This window comes from Bipolaris victoriae (genome assembly GCF_000527765.1).
Source record: "Bipolaris victoriae FI3 unplaced genomic scaffold scaffold_29, whole genome shotgun sequence".
Taxonomy (NCBI): Eukaryota; Fungi; Ascomycota; class Dothideomycetes; order Pleosporales; family Pleosporaceae; genus Bipolaris; species Bipolaris victoriae.
This window is the reverse complement of record NW_014575363.1, coordinates 47,934-64,194: the sequence shown is the minus strand read 5'-3', so window position 1 is coordinate 64,194 and position 16,261 is coordinate 47,934. Positions and strand designations below refer to the sequence as shown.

Genomic DNA, 16,261 nt, shown 5'->3' with positions numbered 1-16,261 from the left:
CACGTGCAATTTTTCTTGTCAATGAAGAGTTGACAATGCAGCCCAGATTATTGTATCCAGCCCCTTGGGACGACAAGAAGTTATGAAGGAGTTTTTGCTCGCGTGCATTAAGACTGTTGCGACTATTCTTACGGCTGAGGCGAATGCCCTGGTCTGCCCAGACATGGCATGTCAGCCACGTGGGGGGTCTGACTGGTCAGTATCTAACGAGAATGCCGAGCCTCATTCGGACTAGGGCGCTGCCATGGTACCACTTGGCCTTGAAGAGCAGCGCTCCGCCGTCTCCCAAGAGCGTGAATTCGTGGGTTCTTGAGATGCCTCCTCGCCACAGATTCGGCTGTTGTGATCCGTAACTACTCACGCATGCCTGTAGCGAACCGGTAACTCCACATGCAGGCTTCCCTTGATTTCATTGGCTGTTTTCGTCAACACCAGCGTTCCGGCATTCTGGACGTATAAACAAGGTCTCTCCGCATTTGCGGATTCGCTTTTGCTCTCTGTAGCACTGCTGCCGCACGCTTGTGTGCTTTGATCGTCGACATGGTCCGACCCATTGCTGTCCTCCGAGAAACATGGAATATTTACACGCCTCTAGAGCGCCGGAACATTGCCATTTACATTGCCGGCATTATGATGTACAAGTTTGGGCTCGAGGCATTCAACGGATCAATCATCGCACTCGCCACGAATCGATACGACGAACTAGAGAAGACGACGCACGTTTCCATCACATTTCAACGCGTGGGTGTATTGACAGGCCTGAACCAGGCATTTCAGTGCATAGGGTCCATCCTGATTGCACCTCTGATCAAGCGGTATCCGACCAAGAACGTGCTAGCTTGCGCAGTGCTCGTGTTTGGGTTCATGAGCAGTCTCTTACTGATACTCGATGCCGCAACTGGTGGTAAATTCATGCCGCGCGGATGGCCCAAAGATGACTTCAGCTACTACGGCGACTACGATACGGACGCGATGATACCCATCTGTAAGAATGGCCCTATCCGAGGTACTGCGCAACATGTGCTGATGAGTGTTAGATTGCGTCTGTGGCATAGTCTACGGTATGGTTGAACTGATCCGACGCGTTATACCTCGGGATCTCGTGGGTGGCAACATTCAGAAGCTCCGCCGGATGGACTCGTTGGTGCACATCTTCTACGAGACGAGTGGAACAGCAGGTGCTTTTTGCACAGCTCTTGCCCTCATCCCCCGCCTCGGCAACAACTTTAGCTTCGTCATCACGCCCATCTTTTTCGCTGCTGCATCGATTCTCTGGTACTTTATCCACGAGGAAAGCATACCAAGGGAAGTCCGAGCTTCGGTGACCGAGGGCGAGCCCAACTATGTCAAGGCAGTGATTAGTGGCTTCTACCTCTTTTTCGAGTCTGTGGGAACCGGTGCCAAACTCATCTTCACACATCGCAAATTTATCTGGCTGCTGCCTGGATATGCAATTGCACTTTACGCGCACCGATACCTGGAGAATGCCATTGCGCCTGCAGTTGCGCGGCGGTACTTTGGGAACTCGGCCTGGTCACAAATCATGGTGGGAGGATCGAACTTTGGTGAACTACTGGGGGCGCTGTTTGTCTTCATGTTCACAAACTTGGTGCAGACGCCGATACCATGGCTGCGACTAGACGCACTTGGTCTGCTGATTGTGTGGTATCTGCCCTACTGGCGTCCTCCGCGCAACGACGTGGCACAGGCGTGGATTGTGGCAGCGACCTTTCTGCCCATCAGCTTCGGATGGGCTGCGGGTGATGTGTCTCTGGCGGCATATATCCAGGCGTCGCTTGCTCGAATCGAGTCCAAGTCGCAGAACGTATCGGCACTGGGGGCCGTCATGGCATTTCTCTACAGCACGTACATTGTCATGTACGCCATTGCATCTGCGTGCCTGGGAACATACATCGACCGCATCTCGGACCGAGACAACGACGAGATTCACGGGGCCATCTTGAACGTGGCGGGCGTGCAGTTTACCATTATATCGGTGTTGGTTATGGTGAGCACCTTTGTTCCCAAGGGAGCGTTTTCTTTGAATCCCAAGATGCTCAGCGAGGAGGTTCTGGACATGGATATGGACGACGAGGACGACGAGGACGACGGCGAGGAGGATCTGGAGTATATCCCTGGCGCTCGGGGTAACAGGAAGGAGAGGCACGACAGCCACGAATTGGTTAGCAGGATGAACAGCTCGACATAGAAGTAGGATGGCATCATTTGGCGTATTTTGCAGCGAATATTGAAACCGAATTGTTTTGTGGCGACTTGAGCGATAGTAGGATATAAAAAGCAGCAGCTGGTTTCATTGAAAAGACGGTAGATAAGAGTCTCCACCAGCAGGTCAGCATGGGGGGAGCACACGTGCGATGGTGCTGAGCGCCGATTGATGGCTTGGTGATATGGGGGCTCGGGGTGGAGCCAGAGGGTCGCCCCGAATGAAGAAGGTAACCCCGCAAAGTCCCAGCACGGAAGCATGCGGCTAGGCCCATGGCAGCGGAGGGTGAATGGGGATGGCAGCAGAGAGGGCAAATGTCACTCCAAGGACGATAGTCGTGGCAGCTAAGCACTCGGCGCGCTGGGCTTGCAGCAGGGGGCCTCTCCGCCATGTGTCGTCGACTTGGCGGCCATGTGCTCTCGCGGCGTCGTGTGGTTGGTTGGCGTGCATGTGCCTCTCTGGTCCTCCGCCAAGCCAAAGCTTCACTCGCTGAGATGCTCACTGCATACGCCCGTTGCTTTTTAACGGAGGGCACGCGCAAGCATGGGTGCGGAACTCGTTCCAGATCCCGCCTTCAACTACGCCTCCTCGCCCCATGGATGAGGCCAAAGCCGGTCCGCTTCGCACGCATAATCTCACTCTTACCCGCCTGCACCGCTGCCGTACATGCCCAACTTCAACTAATCACGCCCTCTCCCTCTCCCCCACTCCCCTCGCCTCTCCCCGTGTTTTCTGCTCTGCCCTTGACTTTGCTCTGCTTGCTACCCACGCTCGTTCTCCCCTACCATCACACTTCCCCCTAGTGATATCCTGCTAGCACCAGCTCCACGCCAAATCTGACACATCGGGCCCGTGTGCGTGACCGGACCCTATACGGCGGAATTTGACATCATATCAACTTTATTGCAAACAACGAATATCTGTAGCAAATCCACTAAACCCCGCCAAGTTCTCTTCTCTCAATTCCTGGTTCTTTCCGCCCCCAGAATCGGAAATCCAGTCATGCAGCCCTATCCACACCCAAACGGACCGCTGGTCGCCGACCGGAACGAGAGTAGTCATCATCGCGGCCCGCTGAGCAGGACATGGCCACAGATTTTCAAAAAGAGGAGGAGATACAGTCCAGTTCGAGAGAGCGCCCAGCAACAGCAGCAACAGCAACAGCAACATGTCCCACCAAATAATATCCAACCACAGGCGCAACCACAGCCAATCCAACAACAGATCCAACCACAAGTTCAGATACCCATACACCCCGTACGACCCATCAAAACTCCCTCAATAGCCTCTCAATCCATTACTTCGCCTACTGTCTCCTCAATGCGCTCCCCCTCCATAACAGCAGACACCGCAAGTACCATATCTTCAATATCCCACGCCTCCTCCATCCCACCACCCAACAAAGTCCCCATAGCACGGCGAGGCAGCAGTATATCCTCTGCCGATCGAAATGGTATGTTTTTTTTGTTCCCCGCTCAATTCCTCCTTCTATCTATCTATCTAATATGTTCGTTTTCTCACATACGCAACTAGGCGCCGGCGGCGTAATAACCCCCCAAGCCGACCTCCTCGCCTCAAAATCAAACTACGAACTCATCTCTTCAGGCCAGCACCTCGAAATGGGCCTTCATTTCAGTACCGCAATGGCCTCGGGCGTCATGATGAAGCGCGCCACGCACCGTGCCGCCGAGCAAGCCCGGCGCGACCGCATGAAGAACGCCATGGTTGATCTTGCCGAGTTTTTGTTAGACGGCGAGGTCACGTTTGGGAGCGGGACGACGTGTTTTGTTGTCATGAGGGGGCGGGAGGACGATTGTGCGAGTACCAATGGTAACGGTGGTGGGAATGGAAGTATAGCAGAGGACAAGGAAGACGGGGAGGATAAGAGTAGGCGGTCGAGTGTTGCAGCGGGAGAAAAGAAGACGGTGAATAAAGCACGGTTGATCGAAATGGCGCTCGAGAAGATGCGAGCGCAAGAGAGGGAGATTGAGATGTTGAGGGCTGAGGTGGAGAGGTTGAAAATGGGAGCACAGCAAGAGGTGGAAGATGACGGGGTGCAGAGTATGGATACTTCGTAACACGACATACACACACATGCACTTTTTCTTTGGCAACGGAAGAAAGGACTTGAACGGACGGGACGGACGGGCGGTATCTTCACATCTTTCTGACTCGGCGCATTCAAGATAAAAAAGGGTGGGGCGGTTTTACCATCCCTTTTTTCTTTTTCTTCATTTCGCCTTTTCTTTAAAAAAAAAAAGTAAACGCATATCATATTTCAGCCTAACCCTATATTTTTGTATTATTAAGGTATCAACGAAATGTACACATCCAAAGGAGATTCTTATTCAACCTCTTGCTTTTCGATATCTCTCTCACCATCAAATCCCAAATCACAAATACACACGTATATTATTACAAATAGAATACCAAGACCCCCTACCACGTCGTCATCATCCCCCCCCTACCTCTCAATCCCACCATCCAACCCTCCCCCGGCTCCCGTCCACACCCTGTGGCGTCCCCTCGGGCAAACTTTAAGTGGGGGGGGGGGGACTGGGGGGTTCTTGCGGCACACCCACACCAGGGGAAACCGCAAACGCAGGAACGAACCATCTAGGTTTTGGCGGGCAAAAATGCGGGATCTAAGCGCGCGCACGCCCGCAAAAAGTAAGCCGGTAGGATTTTTAAAGTGTGGTCTGGGTTTTGCACTAGGTTCGCGGGTTTAGTTTTGGGGCGGAGAGGGGGGGGGAAGGAAAGTGCCGCGGGAAGGGGGGAAGCGGGTATGCTGGATACGAGGTGGTTGGAGCTTTTTTTGAAGCGATGTTTTGTTTAGTTGGTAGTTGGGTTTTGGTTGGGTTTTGGTGGATGGAATGGAGAAGGGAATGTTCCAGTGGAAAGCAGAGGTGAGGCTGGTTAGGAAGATGGGAAAAATTGGTTGTTTTGAATGATTGGACTTGGATGGACTTTTGATGGTTTTCATGTCCGGGAACTATGCATCGTGAATGAAACTTTTAATTCGGATCATCTACTGTGATCTGACTTTTTCTGTGTCTTGATCATGCACACCCTTCCCGCCTGGCGTTGCATTGGTTATCACGGCATGCTCAATGTCCCCACCCCGTTCGCCTTCCGACTCATCCTCCCGCTTGTCAGTCTGCTTCCCTCTTCTAGTATCGCCTGTGTGACCCTGCGTTCCGATCCTCAAAAAGGGAAAGAGTAGCATGCTAGGAAACGCGGCTGCAGCTGCGAACCAAAAGGCAGAAGAGTAAGGTTCCGCAGCGTTGTTGGCGTAGTAACCTGATTTTGCTGGATTTTTCTGTACATGATCGAAAATTGCCGTCACGATTCCATAAGCGACAGCGCTGCATAGACGGGATATCGTCTGGAACAGCGAACCTGCAATGGATTGCTTGTCAAGTGGCATCGATGACAAAACATACATCTACGAATGGTTTAGCCAGAGTTATTGGATAGTTGGAGAAGCATAGGGATAAAACTTACATTTGCAACAATAAACTCAAAATCAATGCCAACAACACACAAGCAGAGCGCTGGGAAAGCAAATGCCCAGTACGAATCTCCGTCTCTCTGGAGGGCTGCTAGTGTAAAAGAAAGGGTGAGAGCAGTCGATCCAATACCAACAAGAATTTTGTTGGATACTTTGTGCTGGATCAGGGCGGCCACTGCGTTTGCAGTCAGACCTACAATAGCCATAGGAAGCATGTGAACGCCAGTCATGAGGGCACTGTATCCTTGCACCCGCTCGAAATAGAGTGCCATCCAGAAACTCAAGACTGGGAATCCAAGAGTGGCGAGAGCGAGGATGCCCATCAACTGTTGCATATAGTTAGTACCAAGATCATAGCAGGTTGTGGCAGGCAATGTTGTGAAGCTTCGCACTTGAATTTCGACACAGAAATTCCACGACACATGGACCGACTTACCAAAGAAAAGTCTCGATCGCGCCAGATCTTCATATCAATCATCGCATATGGGTACTTGAACTCCCATACAACAAATGAAATCATCAAAATGGCTCCAAGTATCAACAGAACGAGGACGTAGGGTGTCTTCCAACCCTGTGACGCATTTCCGCCAAGACTATGATGAATGTCAGCTTGCAGTCTCACTGACCTCGACATCCAACCATACCTCAGTGCAGCACAAAACATGCCGATGCCAAAAATTGTAAGCGCTGTTCCTGGAAGGTCCAGCTTCTTCATCGTCTGTGCGTTGAGCGTCTGCTTTGGTGTCGTATCCTTGGGTACTGTAAACGCGGCAATAATACTTATACAAAGATACACAATAGCCAATAGAAAGAAGCTAGCTCTCCAGTTGAACACCTGGGTAAAGAGGCCAGCGAGGATCGTCCCGAAAATGAAGCCCATGGGATTGCCTGCACTGAAGCAGCCAAAAGCCCTGTTCTTCCTTTGGCTAGGCTTCGCATAGATGACACCCAGCATTCCCTGAGCAGGAGGCACAGCCGCGGCAGAGAAGATGCCTAGGACACCGCAAAGAACATCGAGCGTCATGCCGGTTTGGGAGAAGCCGGCTCCCAGGCAAAAGACGGAGAAGAAGAACATGGACGCGATAAACATGGATTTGCGTCCGAAAAGATCAGCTATACTGCCGAAGAAGAGCAGTAGTGAACCAGCCGTGAGTCTGCATATCTTGTCAGTCATGCAACCTTGAATTCGATATCGGGTCATTCTCACGATGTGGCGGCATTCATCCAGGAAAGCTCCGCATTGGTCATACCCAGATCTCGTGCCGCGAACGAACTCATAACGGTGACGGCACCCTGCAGGAAGCTCGTCATGGCGACAGCCATGGTCACCGATGCAATAAACAGACATTCTTGTAACAGCGATTTGAAGCACTCTGGTCGGGCATTTGGATCCTTTTCGCTGATTGGCTGAGAGTGCACAGTGCCGAGTTCGGCATCAACATCTGTACCCATGTCGCAGGTGTGGCGTGTAATGTGAAAGTTAAAGAGAGAAAGAAAGAAAAACCAGCAATAACGCAGCAGAAGAGAGGATATTAAAAAGCACCGAGACACATGACTAGAAAATGCGAACTAGAGGTCATGTCGCAGACAAGTCTGGTTGTGATTGAAAATTGAGGAAGTCGCAGCCGGCGGTGGAATTATTCAGCACGCGGAATCATTCCTAACGCTCGTGTAGCTAGTTACACAAGCACGACACATTACTAGCCTCCCCGGCCGGGAACCACAACGACCGCCCGAGCACACCTGGTTAGTAAGTGGGACAGCCTAGGTAAACAAGTAGCCGATACTATGTGTGCGCCGAATATAGCGTGCACAAGTCGACAGTTGGGATATATTCCATATTGGACGGCCAAACACACACTCATCATGGCGTTCCGTCTACGAGCATAGTCATCTGCGAACATGGCGGAACAAGAACATTTCTCGTTACGGACTTGCGTAGCTTTTTATAACTTGACCACTTTCCACTCACCTAGGTCCATGCGGCTCAACTGGCCTCCCAATGGACCTTGAACTTCGGTGCCATTAGCCCACAGCTTCCTACCGGCCCAGTATTCGATGAAACCGTCCGGGCCTGAAACAATGATCAGTCGGGACCCGGCTTCCTCTCTGCGACGCCTTATCTTTTGTTCTATCTCGCCGGGCTGGATAAACGTCTTTTCCTCGTCGACGTAGTAGTTGACAGTCAAGCCTTTTGTGGCGGCTTCACTCCGCTTCTTGAGCGCGTCCAACTCGGTCACAATGGCACCCTTCTCCGTGGCACTCGGTGGTTCTACGAGCGGTGCCTGCACATGAAAGCCGAACAGACTCTTCCACCATCCTATTCGATCCTGACCGCCTTGATCTTGTCCGCTGTCATCACTGACACCGCCTACGCATTCTTCGCGCTTCCGGTTTGCCCACAATATGTGCATTTTGCTGCCTGTCCGCCGTCCCAATGCCTGAGCGACTTGCATCGCGGGCGCTATGCCTGTTCCACCTGCTAGAAATACAACCTCTATGATGTCGCGGGGGAGCTTGAGTTCGGTGTTGGGTCCTCGCAATTCGATGGTCGATTGCTCTGGGAGACGGTGCAGGTAGGTTGAGACCTCGCCGCCCGTCTCCTGGCGTATAAGCAACCTCATACCTCCCAGGTCATCGTCGCCCGTCTTGGTGCTATCGGTCGTGCGAGGCAATGGGGTGTATGCGCGGGCAATCTGTAATTGCGGTTGCTTGATCTGCACGCTCCAAACGCTGCGTTTCGATACCTCCTTGAGGCTTTCCGCATCTGAGACGCCATTGCTATTGCGCAGTGTGAAGATGGCGCTGGTCGACGAGACGGGCTCCTTGCTTACAAGTGTATATGGCGTGAAGGTGTGAGGGTTCAAGGTCGCATCGGACGCATCTGCGGGTTTGGCGAGACGATATGCTGCCCCGCCAAGCGCTGAAGACCCGAGCACAATCAGTGGGCCTGCTCGTCGCTTCAACCAGGACATTGCTTATGTAGGGATTGCGCTGACCTGGTGCAGTCGGGTTAAGGTGTTGGGCACTGCTACAAACTTTGTGTTGATATGGTCCAAGCGTGTTACCCACCCAGGTACGTATCTCGAGAGGACGCGGTTTCCGACAGCCCACCAAAAATGAAGAAGCACCACAAACTACGTGTAAACAGCCATCAACGTCGTCTATAAAACACATCCTATACACATGGCAGATCCTGCACGACACTAGTCGTGCGACCAATCTCCGACTTTCTCGAGGGTGGCAACAGTCTAGTTTCAGGTGCGGGTGTAACTGTGGAACAGCAAATCGGCATGCGCTACCTTCCCCTTCAGGGAAAAGCGTACCTTTCCGACACATGCCTCAGCCTCTAACCCTTTGCAGCCAAAGACCCTGCATATCTTCCACCCACACCTGGTGGCGTTCCGTTGGGTCACTATCATTCACCGACTCCTTCTTCTCTCTCTCTCTTCCTGTTCTCAACTTTCAGCCTACAGTGTAGAGCTCAACTAGTCCAACAAGCTCCTCGGCGTCTGGCCTCCAAAGGCGGGCCTTTCGGCATCATTTGGCCCTACTTCGGTCATTCTCCGGAGTTATCACGGATTAGCGACTACAGCCCTATCGACAGTTGTCGGAGTTTTTGAAAACAGACGACAAAACAACGAGCAACAGTAGAACTCAGCATCCGGACATCAGGAATATCTGGGAAGTCATCAGGAAGACACGTCACACTCGGAAGTCCCGTGGTGTTCTGCCTGTACACGTGGTACAGAGCCATGGCGCCTGCCATTCTGACTCAACGCCCGAGAATCTTATTTCTGGACGCCTACGATTCGTTTTCAAACAACATTGTCGCGATAGTCGAACAAAACATCGACGCGCAAGTCGTCAAGGTCTTTATTGACGATCCGAATCTTACAAAGGTAAAAGATGATGGGCAGCACTCAGCCTTTACGGATTACCTCAAGAGCTTCGATGGTGTGATTGCTGGACCCGGGCCCGGCTGGGCCAAATGCGAAAGGGACGTTGGTCTGATGAAAGAGCTCTGGAGTCTTCAAGAAGAGCAGCTTGTTCCTGTTTTTGGCATCTGTCTGGGCTTCCAGTCCCTATGCCTTGCCTTTGGAGCCGACATTGAACGACTTGAGGAGCCGAAGCATGGCATCATAACCACTGTCCTGCACAAAGGCCAGTTCATATTTCGAGGCGTAGAGCGTCTATTGGCCACACAGTACCACTCCCTTCATGTCAAGCTCAACCACCCTATCCAAAGTAAACGAGCTGTACGATACCCCGCCCAGCTCTGGGAACCCACGGAAACTTGCCCCGACCTCGAACCGCTGGCATGGGATTTCGATAGCGAGCGCAATGGTGCTGTGCTCATGGGTGTCAAGCATATACAAAAGCCATTCTGGGGCGTTCAGTTCCATCCAGAGTCAATTTGCACAAACGACGAAGGAAAACGCCTCTTCCAGAACTGGTGGGAAGATGCCCAGGCTTGGAACCGCAAGCGCATGTTTCGCAATGTTCCCAAAAACACTCTCATGCCAAATACGCCATCTTCCCCAATGACCTTTGCGGATTTCCGACGAGAACTTGGTTTCCACGGTGCCATGAAACAGAGCAAATACTCATCTGCTAATTTTGCGGCAAATCCCGACAGCGATACCATTACACCCTTTGAACTAGCATCGCTGATTGCACACGGCGACGGGCAAACAATACCAGACCTGGCCCCCAGCACTGTACACTGTGCAACTACCGGAAGCGGGAGGCTTACAGTTGCCGATGTCTGCGAACTTTTCGAGTTGACACGAGGAGAAGCTCTAGTTCTTGAATCCGGATTGCAGTCGAACTTGGTACCCATGGCCGTAGGTACTGGCAGATATAGCATTATCGGGTTTGTTATTCCTGAAGAGACCCTCCGCTTGCACTACTACGCTGGATCCCGCAGAATGGAGCTCAGGGATGGCAGGGATCAAGTGCATACTGAATGGACCGTGAATGACCCATGGCCATATGTACGAGAAGTCATGAAGAGTCTCCAGCCATCCACACCACCACAAGGTTCGACGTGGGCTCCTTTCTGGGGAGGTCTAATGGGCTTTGCATCGTACGAGGCCGGTCTGGAGACTATCGGTGTCCACGGGCATGATGAAGCCGCTTATCCGGACATTTGCTTTGCATACATTACCCGAAGCATAGTTTTCGATCACCAAGTCAAGAAGATTTATGTCCAGAGCATCCGTGGCGCCTTTGATCAAGACTGGGTTGAAGAGACGATAGAAAGGCTGTACGACCATGCTGGTGTGAAATCTCGGGAAAGCACGCCAGGGTCTAGTGCTATGGCAGAAGTGGACCCGTTCGAAACACACGGTACAATGGACCAGTACATTGAATCGTGCCGACAATACAAAGCCGGCGAGGGTGAATACTCGGAAAAAGTCCGTATTTGTCAAGAAGCCATAGCAGATGGCCAGAGCTACGAACTCTGCCTTACTACACGCAACGAGATTCATGCTCGTAAACCGACTGCCTGCAGAATTTCGCGTTCCGAGGATAACGAACATTCTTGGAACATGTACAAGCGCCTAGCCAGCCAGAATCCCGCTCCGTTTAGCGCATACATGAGGATACACAATGTCCACGTCTTGAGCTCATCACCGGAAAGATACATCAGTTGGGACAGGTCACAAACTGCCCAATGTCGGCCCATCAAAGGCACGGTACAAAAGAAACCTGGCGTGACTGCTGAAATGGCCCACGAGATTCTTTCTTCATCCAAAGAACGGGCAGAAAACCTCATGATTGTGGATCTCACTCGACACCAATTGCACGGCGTATACGGCTCAGAGAATGTCCGCGTGAGTCAACTCATGGAAGTCGAAGAATACGAAACACTGTGGCAGCTAGTCTCTGTAGTTGACGCAGTACCTAGTGGCTCCAACAAACCAACTACACCCGACGATTGGGAAGAACCTGTGGACTTTGCCTCCAAGAAGCCTGCCAAGCATTCCGTACCCTATCTAGGCTTCGAAGCCTTTGTTGAAAGTCTTCCTGCAGGAAGTATGACTGGTGCTCCCAAGAAACGATCATGTGAGATTCTTCAAGACGTGGAAAAGGGCGAAAGAAGAGGCCTGTACTCTGGTGTTCTCGGCTATCTTGACGTTGGAGGCGGTGGCGACTTTAGTGTAGTCATACGCACTGCTGTCAAAATCGACAACGATGACCTCCAGACCGACAACAAAGAAGACGTCTGGCGTCTCGGTGCTGGAGGGGCGATTACGAGCCAGAGCACACCACAGGGCGAATACGAAGAGATGATTGCCAAGTTTGGAAGCACTAGCAGGGCATTTATGCCTCTCCCACCGCCAAAGTCGAGGACCAAGGGTAGGAGGGTTGAGATTATCGAACCTGATGACCCTGAATTTGCGGAATTGCTTGCAAGCATGAGGGGAGGAGAAGAGCTGACGCTGGACGACGCTCAAATCATGTTGCGAGCTGTGGAGCGTGAACTAAGGAGGAGGACCGGCGAAGATTCAGGCAATGATACCACAGAGGTGGAGTGAATGTTTTACGGGAGTTGGGATGGTGCGGGAGTCGCTGAGCTTAACCTTTGATACCATCTTTTATACTAGAGATAGACCTTTCTGGTTTCAACACCAATACATCATCATATTAGAGATATTTAAATACCCATCAAATATGGTTTTACGACTACTATTGCCCTTTTATGAACACCTTTAAATGGGGACTATTACTTGGAGCGTGATGACTAAGCACGAGTAGTGGGAACGTAGCATTCGCTGTGTAATCTTGGGCAGCACATCGCACCTAACACACGCGTTCCGAGAAGTAGCAACAATGGCGACGGATGCGCCAGATCCACGGAGTTTTCAAACCTGGGAAGACGCGTTCCAGTATCCAATTCCAGTGGTTCGCAAGCTTGAACAGCAGCTTCGCAACAATGCCGACGAGAATCGTGAGAAGCTGCGGTCGCTCGTGGGGTACGGATATTTAAATACAAGGAAAAAGCAACGGGGAGCAAGCAATTCTGACTGTACGCAGAGCAAGTTACCGCAGCCTCCTCGATACTGCCGAAACGATCATCGACATGGAAGTAAGAATGGGTCAAGTGGAAACCAAGCTTGCGAAAGTAGGGCAGAGTTGCAACTCGAGGCGCTTGGAGAAGATATCAGATAATGCGGGGAAAATGGATATTCACATTCGGAGTCGTGGTCAGTCTTTTGTATTGCATTGAAAGGGACCATTGGGTTGACAGAGGACAGATGCGGAGCGGTACACGCTTGCGTCCCAACTCTCGGTCCTGCGCAATGCGCCTCTGGTGATGACACGCCTCATGAAAAGAGAAGGGTCATATCTGCTCATTGCCAAAGTCCTGGTCATTTCGCGGCTACTTCACAAGGCTCTTAGTCAGTCTGCGACGAAACCAGCGAGTGTGGATCAGCTGTGGGAGAGGCTGTTATCTGTACGGAGAAAGTTGTTGCGACGAATCGATAAGCGACTGTCGAGTGCAAGCGGTGAAACAGCAACTCTGGTGGAGAGTATGTGCGCCTATGCGCTTGCTACGAGTTCAACGCCGACCGATACCCTACATCATTTCCACAAGATGAGATTGGATAGGATGAATAGCGAGATCAAGGCTGGTGGAGATGAGCTTGCGAAGCATGGCATTGATGCGCTCAAGCTATGCATTCAGACGTGTCTCGACACCCAGACGATATTCCCACGGAGGTTGGCAGAAGCACTGGCAAAGCTGAAAGCACATCCCTTGATCCAGGACCCTGATGTTCGCGGTCTATATGAGTTGAATCTAGACGTGCACGACCAGTGGCTTGGCGACGAAGCGCGGAACTACACGCCCTGGCCACGGCATGATGAGTTGCAGCGGCCAGAAGCAGAGCAGATACTACATCGTTGGTCCAGGGATGCCATTGCGGCTTTCCTAAAGGGCGTTAAGAAGGCACTAGAGGGCGAAGAGCGATTGCAAGAGGTTGCAGACTTGCGACAGGAACTGATTGAAACATGGATTCTTTCTGGATCTCGAATGGCGGGCGTCAAGTCAGCAAACGTACTCGACGACTTGCGCGACATGATGAATGACAAGCTTGAAAGCATTGTCCGATCACGAACAAACGGACTGCAGACTGTCGTTTCTGAACTCACGGCTCAACTGGATACAGTTGGTGCATCCGAAGCAACCTCGGCACTCAGTCTCTGGGACACAATAGACAAAGCCTCGGACCTCACCAATGGAGCTCAATCATTCAAGTCCACAGTCCTAAACACATACCAAGGACGAGACGACCCAGTCATTAGCGTCACATCCGCCTTTGACAACTGGATGGCCTCAGTCCTCGAAGTCAAAGGCATAGTCAAAAGCATGAAGGAAGCCCGCTGGGACGACACCTTTGCCGACGACGCAGGCTCAGACTCCGACTCGGACCTAGGTGACTCGAAACAAACGCTTCTAAGCGACGACGACCCCAAGTTGCTAGAAGAATGCACACAAGAAGCCTTGCGTGAAGCGCTGCAGAATCTAGGCAAAAGCCTCTCTACCATCACCAAAGCCTCTGACGAAAAGGCTGGATGCGATTCCATCCAAAAAGCAACCTTCATCCTGCGCGTCATCCGGGAAATAGGGGATCGCATACCCAGACTTCGACTTCAAGATAAAGCCACACCCCCCACCTCCCCATTTACCCCGGACATCCTCGAACCCCTCCACGAAGCTCTAGCATCGTACGTCGCACAGCCAACGCTGGAAGCATACAAGAGTTCGCTAGCAAAGTCCCTCAAAGTCAAATCGAATAGTCATATCTTGTGGGAGGGCCAACCGCCACTGCCTACCCAGCCGTCGCCCAGCGCATTCCGCTTTCTACGCGATTTGAACGCTAAGATGACGGGTGTGGGGAGTGATCTTTGGGCTCCCGGGAGTGTCAGCGTGATGAAGGGGAGGGTGGCGGGGATGTTGGTGGGTGTGGTGGAGGGGCAGGTTGATGCTATTGTTGCACTTGGCCAGGGGGTTGCTGAAGATGAAAAGAAGGAAGAAGAATCAAAGGACGAAGAAGGAGAGGAAAAGACGGATGCAGAGGTGTCTGGTGACCAGAAGGAGGATGTGAAGGAGATCAACGTCTACAGACTTAAGCAGTTGCTGTTCGATGTGCTGTATGTACAGCGGTTTATTGAGCCGGCTGCGGGAGAGGAGAGTGTGTTGGCGCTGAGGAAGAAGATGGAGTTGGAGGATGTGGATGTGGGGAGGTTGAAGAGGAGTGCGGTGGAGTATGCGAAGAAGACGTATTTGCTCTTTGCGCTGTTAGCTTAGAGATACATCGAAGTAGATTAATCTAACTACTGGTATAATTCTACCATGTCCGCCAGGTCATCGTATTCTTCAGCTAGTTCCATCTTCGAATTACAGGTGTGTTTATTTATCTACTTCCCTCCCTTCTTCCCTCACAAAACCATTCTATTTAATGATCAGGGTTATAATACTTGCGCCAGTCATGTTCCTCCTTGAACCCCAACACCTCCTTAATCTTCCGGTTACTCAACGGGGCCTCCCACTCGCCCATCTCACGCGTAACAGGGGTATTAGGCGCATACTGCTCGAGGAATTGTTTCGTGGGGAAAGTAGCAGTGATAGTATCATTTGTCGCATTGAAAATCTGGAACCCCAGGCCATCTTTCTGCACGCACAAATGGCAAATCTGGCCAAGATCGCGAGCGTCGATGTAGGCCCAGGCGTTTCGCTTGCGTGTCTCCGGATGCTGGATGTATTTTGGAAAGTCGCGGGCGTACTCGTGGGGCTCGATGACGTTGCCGATGCGCAGGGCGTAGATGTCCGCGTCGAAACGGCGGGCGAAACCGCGGGCTACGCGTTCGCCGCAGAGCTTGGAGATAGCGTAGGTATCCATTGGGTTTACGTCTGCATCCTCCACCAGTGGGAAAGCGGTGTAGTCGAGGTTGCCCTGGCCGAAACAGACTTCGTACGTTGTTTCGCTGCTGGCGATGATGATCTTGCGGACGCCGAGTTTACAGGCTGCCTCGATGACGTTGTAGGTTGAGCGCACGTTGCCGGCGTAGCACTCGTTGTCGGGCACGAGCATGTTGCGAGCGTAGGCGGCGAAGTGAATGACGGCGTCGGGCGGGCCTGGGATATGTGGTGCTTCGTAGCCAGCGAAGTTGAAGTGTGTGGTTAGGGCATTGAAGACTTGACCGCTGTCTGTAAGGTCGGTTTTCAGAGTGAAGACCCCGGCTTCCGGGTCGGGAAAGTCAATTAGGTCGAGATTGAGGACTGAGTAGCCTTGCCGGAGGAGATAGGGGATCACATGGCGCCCGGCTTTTCCTGAGCCGCCTGTGAAGACGATGCGTTTGCCCGAGGAGGACATGGTGGAGGATATTGGAATTGGCTGGTCTATTTTGGTCTTGAAGGAGACTTCTAGCCTAGGATATGATTTGTCAGTATATGCAGTTGGACAATTGCGGGGTTGTGTATCTACCTTTGTGGTTCATGGGATTGAGGGGTG

General features: G+C 52.0%; 6 protein-coding genes across 6 annotated transcripts; 3 read left to right on the top strand and 3 right to left on the bottom strand.

The window, feature by feature from the left end:
• Nucleotides 1-540: 540 nt before the first annotated feature.
• On the top strand, nucleotides 541-4,302 carry COCVIDRAFT_36480 (hypothetical protein; the record flags this gene model as incomplete). Its single annotated transcript, XM_014702591.1, has 3 exons — nucleotides 541-985; nucleotides 1,038-2,186; nucleotides 3,758-4,302. 3 exons carry the CDS (start codon nucleotides 541-543, stop codon nucleotides 4,300-4,302), a joined length of 2,139 nt encoding a protein of 712 aa, XP_014558077.1.
• A 950-nt stretch (nucleotides 4,303-5,252) lies between these two features.
• COCVIDRAFT_95301 (hypothetical protein) lies at nucleotides 5,253-7,058 on the bottom strand (the record flags this gene model as incomplete). Its single annotated transcript, XM_014702590.1, has 5 exons — nucleotides 5,253-5,669; nucleotides 5,729-6,061; nucleotides 6,172-6,328; nucleotides 6,380-6,889; nucleotides 6,943-7,058. The coding sequence occupies 5 exons, from the start codon at nucleotides 7,056-7,058 to the stop codon at nucleotides 5,253-5,255; spliced, it is 1,533 nt and encodes a 510-aa protein (XP_014558076.1).
• Nucleotides 7,059-7,681: 623 nt separating this feature from the next.
• COCVIDRAFT_95509 (hypothetical protein) lies at nucleotides 7,682-8,710 on the bottom strand (the record flags this gene model as incomplete). Its single annotated transcript, XM_014702589.1, has 1 exon — nucleotides 7,682-8,710. The coding sequence occupies one exon, from the start codon at nucleotides 8,708-8,710 to the stop codon at nucleotides 7,682-7,684; it is 1,029 nt and encodes a 342-aa protein (XP_014558075.1).
• A 780-nt stretch (nucleotides 8,711-9,490) lies between these two features.
• On the top strand, nucleotides 9,491-12,280 carry COCVIDRAFT_14730 (hypothetical protein; the record flags this gene model as incomplete). The annotated part of the gene is made up of 1 exon (XM_014702546.1): nucleotides 9,491-12,280. The coding sequence occupies one exon, from the start codon at nucleotides 9,491-9,493 to the stop codon at nucleotides 12,278-12,280; it is 2,790 nt and encodes a 929-aa protein (XP_014558032.1).
• A 295-nt stretch (nucleotides 12,281-12,575) lies between these two features.
• COCVIDRAFT_25350 (hypothetical protein) lies at nucleotides 12,576-15,057 on the top strand (the record flags this gene model as incomplete). The annotated part of the gene is made up of 3 exons (XM_014702564.1): nucleotides 12,576-12,718; nucleotides 12,780-12,949; nucleotides 13,001-15,057. The coding sequence occupies 3 exons, from the start codon at nucleotides 12,576-12,578 to the stop codon at nucleotides 15,055-15,057; spliced, it is 2,370 nt and encodes a 789-aa protein (XP_014558050.1).
• Nucleotides 15,058-15,205: 148 nt separating this feature from the next.
• On the bottom strand, nucleotides 15,206-16,123 carry COCVIDRAFT_95367 (hypothetical protein; the record flags this gene model as incomplete). The annotated part of the gene is made up of 1 exon (XM_014702588.1): nucleotides 15,206-16,123. One exon carries the CDS (start codon nucleotides 16,121-16,123, stop codon nucleotides 15,206-15,208), a length of 918 nt encoding a protein of 305 aa, XP_014558074.1.
• Between the last annotated feature and the right edge of the window lie 138 nt (nucleotides 16,124-16,261).